This window comes from Perkinsus marinus (assembly GCF_000006405.1).
Source record: "Perkinsus marinus ATCC 50983 genomic scaffold scf_1104296958686, whole genome shotgun sequence".
Taxonomy (NCBI): domain Eukaryota; phylum Perkinsozoa; order Perkinsida; family Perkinsidae; genus Perkinsus; species Perkinsus marinus.
This window is the reverse complement of record NW_003206671.1, coordinates 267,028-270,418: the sequence shown is the minus strand read 5'-3', so window position 1 is coordinate 270,418 and position 3,391 is coordinate 267,028. Positions and strand designations below refer to the sequence as shown.

The window sequence follows — 3,391 nt, the reverse complement described above, 5'->3', positions numbered from 1 at the left end:
GCGACCAGAAAAGAGAACGGGGACAGCCTAAGCACTCACCGGAAGCTTCTTGCGAGGTTCAGCCCTTCGTACATCAACCATTCGATCCTCTATCGTGTGGCCCGAGGGACAAGCGTCGAGAGTTCTCTGATGAAAATATGCATCGCTCCGCTAGGATCGGAGAGTTCCCTACATGGACAGCTTCCGCATCCTCGAAGATAACAAAGGCAAAGCCTCTGGACATTCCCGCGTAGTCGAAGGCGAGCTCACAGTTCACAATCGCACCATACCTTAGAACATGATAAATGCGCACAACACTGAATCTTATCGTTTCAAGATTCAAAACAAATCCAGATCTGTCACTATAATTGTTGTCTCAACTACATACTCAGCCGAAATCTTTCCCCAAGGCGCCTCACAAGATTCGACTTACTGTTAGACTAGCAATCAATTTTCGAAAATCGCAGCCACCCAATGAACGTGTCAATGATGCTCCCAGCAGAGATACAGTATTCATCACAAAAGTTGACAAGGGGTCTTACTTGGAAAAATAGTCAACAACGGCTTGCTCTCCCGTTGCTGGGTTCAAACCGCCGACGAAAATCTTCGTCTCGGTAACCTGGTAGACTATCATGCGCGAGGTCGCAGGTTCGATCCCCGCGGCCCTACTTCATCGACATCAATGTCTTTGTTCTTGATTCTGTGCTTGTTATTAAAAAGTCTGGTCGAGTCTCCGTTCATCAAAGTGACAAAGCCGAAGCCGCGCGAGCGACCAGTGACCTGTTGATATATTTCCATAATAAAATGATAATCCATAATCCATAATAACAATCATAAATTCGGGCTAGTGTCCAACCCTTGCACTCTACTTCAAATACGACACCGAAATGACTTTATTCAAAATCACTGAGGCACTGGCGAGGCGACTGTCTTCGACACGCTGATTTCAAATGAACTTCATTTTCACACACGAATAGTCCGCGCTCCTTTTGCGACGTGGAGTCTGACCTTGTCCATTTTTATCTCAACCTCGACAACATCATCGCCAAAATTATTAAAATATTCTCTCAAATCACTTTCTTGTAGGCCTTGGGGTAATCCACCAACAAACACCTGACAGGCCACAACGTGGGGTCAACACCTTGGAACTCAGTCTATCTAGAAACCACTCCACGACTAGCAACGCAAGCAAGTTCATGAAATCCGAACCACAGGGAGGCGAACGACCCTCGATACAAAGAGGTGCTATCAGAAGACGAGACGAAAGGCTTACTTTTAATTTCCTCACAATTGGATTCTTATATGCTGGTCTCGGCGTTTTAGGGACTTGATCGTGACACACTTGCTGAGAGCAACAAGACATCTTACTGATTCACGGGAGACGCACAGAGAAGGTATCCAATAAGCGCGAATTCAACGTGTCAGATTTCACTCATAGCAGCCGTCAACCTACCTCTTCATGAGGATTGTCAACAATAGAGTGTGCGGACGACGACCAGCTTGAGGCGGCAGAGTAAGGTCCTGTAGCGCACCCTGAGACTGTGGATGCATCTGGCGAGGCATCAGCACCGGCCACGACGGCCTTGTACGATCCTTCCATTCACACGAGATACCACAACTGAGTCAACCTCACGTAGAATCAACGAACACCCGTTATATTAAGTGCACTTCAACTAAGAACCTCACAATCGCCGAAAAGTGAACTATAGTTTTCATCACTTTTGAGCTTTTGCTTTCTCTATCTCGGCTTTCAGTCGCTGCTGGAAGGAATCGTCCGGGTCCTGAATAAAAAAACTTCGAAATTCATCCTTCCAAAAAACCACTATCTACGCCACAATGTGCGGATAGATTATACGCGAGTAGTTCAACACATTCACTAATACGACCAGAAAGCACTTGTAAATTCCAAGTTGCACTACTCAAGATCACCAAGCATTAGCCCTAAACAAGATAAAGCCATGAAAAGGAATATTAACACCTCTGAACGGTCGCTAGGCTGAGTAAAGTCTCGAAAGTGCCGTGGAAAAACCAAATTCCATTTACGACCCCAACACTCCAAAGAGAGACTAACTCTGAGGGTATCAACGGAGAACTCGGACGCTGTAAATTCGACATGTAAAAGCTCCTCATAAACCCTCAAGGAACTCATTGAGATGGCGAACCAATTACTGAATGGTCCCAGATGTTGGCGATTCCACCGCCGCTTCGCTCAACAATCATTCACGCTCTCAACGATTTTCAATATTTTAAAAGAGATAGATACACAATCCAGTTCAAGCCTACCTCCTCATCCCAGCCAGCCTCGTCCCACTTGGTTTCCCACTGAGTAGCATCGGGCGCTGCTCCACTGAGGTCAGTAGATGCTCGGTGACCACGAATAGTCCAATCTGAATCAGAACCACAATGAAAGAATATTCCTTCACAACAAAGAGTTGAGCATGATCGACGAGAATCGAATTCGAAACAATAATCTCTGAATATATATCGAATTTATACGCATCGTCGAACCTCAACTCGAGAGCGCCTGAGCTCTACTTTGGAGCATAGGTTTTGCCTACACACAGGAAGCAGTACCTTCCTGCTCGAACTCCTCAAACTCATCCGCCTCATCGAAGCCAGCGACCGGCTCCTCGACGGATTCGTCAGCAACCTTCTTATTATCAGAGGGCATGATAAAACGACTACACACAAAGGGTGATTGTGCAGGAGTGCAAGGAGAAAGTTGAGGAAATGCAAGAGAGCAAGATTTTGTAAGATTTCACAGTTCGAGTTATCGCGACTGATTCCTACTTCTATTTCGATGTCCGAGGCCCAGTCTGTGAAGTCCCCAGGGGCGACCACCTCTGTCGAAGATTCGAACGTAATCAGGGTGGCCAGAATCGGACCTGTTTCGTATCTTGCACTCTGGAGTTGAAGATACTTTTATCAGGCACCGCAGCGGCAAGGGGATGTTTTGAAACTGCAGATATTTTGCAAGAAGTTCAACAACATCGGAGAGAAGGCGAAAATGGAGTGGTTCAATAGTGAAGTGAAATCCAATGTTGAATGTAACCATTGGAGCGCTCATGCTGAACTTTTTTGGGGACAAAATTTTGGAATTGTTTCCCGAGTCGGTTTTTAGTTTCCGAATGAACTTTCCTCGCGAAAACCTGATGGAGTGCTATCGGCAAAAACCGTATTTCATCCGTTGACGATTACGTGCGTGTTGAGCCTGCAGAGTTTGAATGTTCAGTTCACCGTACATTTTTCACTATATTTTTGGCAAGCGTATGATGAGCTTTCCGGTTCTCTGAAATCTCTGGATGCAAATCGAATAACTTTCCCAAGCGCTCGACATCGACGTGCACGATTATACTTATGGGCTTTTTCGGGAGTTGGTCTTTCCTCGACTAGAATTTACATAGGGCGTGTA

General features: G+C 45.9%; 2 protein-coding genes across 2 annotated transcripts; both read right to left on the bottom strand.

Moving 5' to 3' along the window:
• Nucleotides 1–27: 27 nt before the first annotated feature.
• Nucleotides 28–1,342, bottom strand: Pmar_PMAR028218 (RNA-binding protein, putative; the record flags this gene model as incomplete). The annotated part of the gene is made up of 6 exons (XM_002774168.1): nucleotides 28–126; nucleotides 173–269; nucleotides 522–598; nucleotides 649–759; nucleotides 988–1,092; nucleotides 1,253–1,342. 6 exons carry the CDS (start codon nucleotides 1,340–1,342, stop codon nucleotides 28–30), a joined length of 579 nt encoding a protein of 192 aa, XP_002774214.1.
• Nucleotides 1,343–1,668: 326 nt separating this feature from the next.
• On the bottom strand, nucleotides 1,669–2,670 carry Pmar_PMAR028217 (conserved hypothetical protein). Its single transcript, XM_002774167.1, has 3 exons — nucleotides 2,554–2,670; nucleotides 2,263–2,366; nucleotides 1,669–1,760 (listed from the first exon to the last, which is right to left on the bottom strand). Exons 1-3 carry the CDS (start codon nucleotides 2,648–2,650, stop codon nucleotides 1,695–1,697), a joined length of 267 nt encoding a protein of 88 aa, XP_002774213.1. The 5' UTR covers nucleotides 2,651–2,670; the 3' UTR covers nucleotides 1,669–1,694.
• Between the last annotated feature and the right edge of the window lie 721 nt (nucleotides 2,671–3,391).

What these genes read in the sequence shown, in the direction of transcription:
- Pmar_PMAR028217 (XM_002774167.1), bottom strand. Translation starts at nt 2,650, where the DNA reads ATGCCCTCTGATAATAAGAAGGTTGCTGACGAATCCGTCGAGGAGCCG. An exon ending in TGAGGAGTTCGAGCAGGAAG is followed by an intron (nt 2,367 to 2,553) that starts GTACTGCTTCCT and finishes GTTCTGATTCAG; the next exon opens with ATTGGACTATTCGTGGTCAC. An exon ending in AGGCTGGCTGGGATGAGGAG is followed by an intron (nt 1,761 to 2,262) that starts GTAGGCTTGAAC and finishes TTTTTTATTCAG; the next exon opens with GACCCGGACGATTCCTTCCA.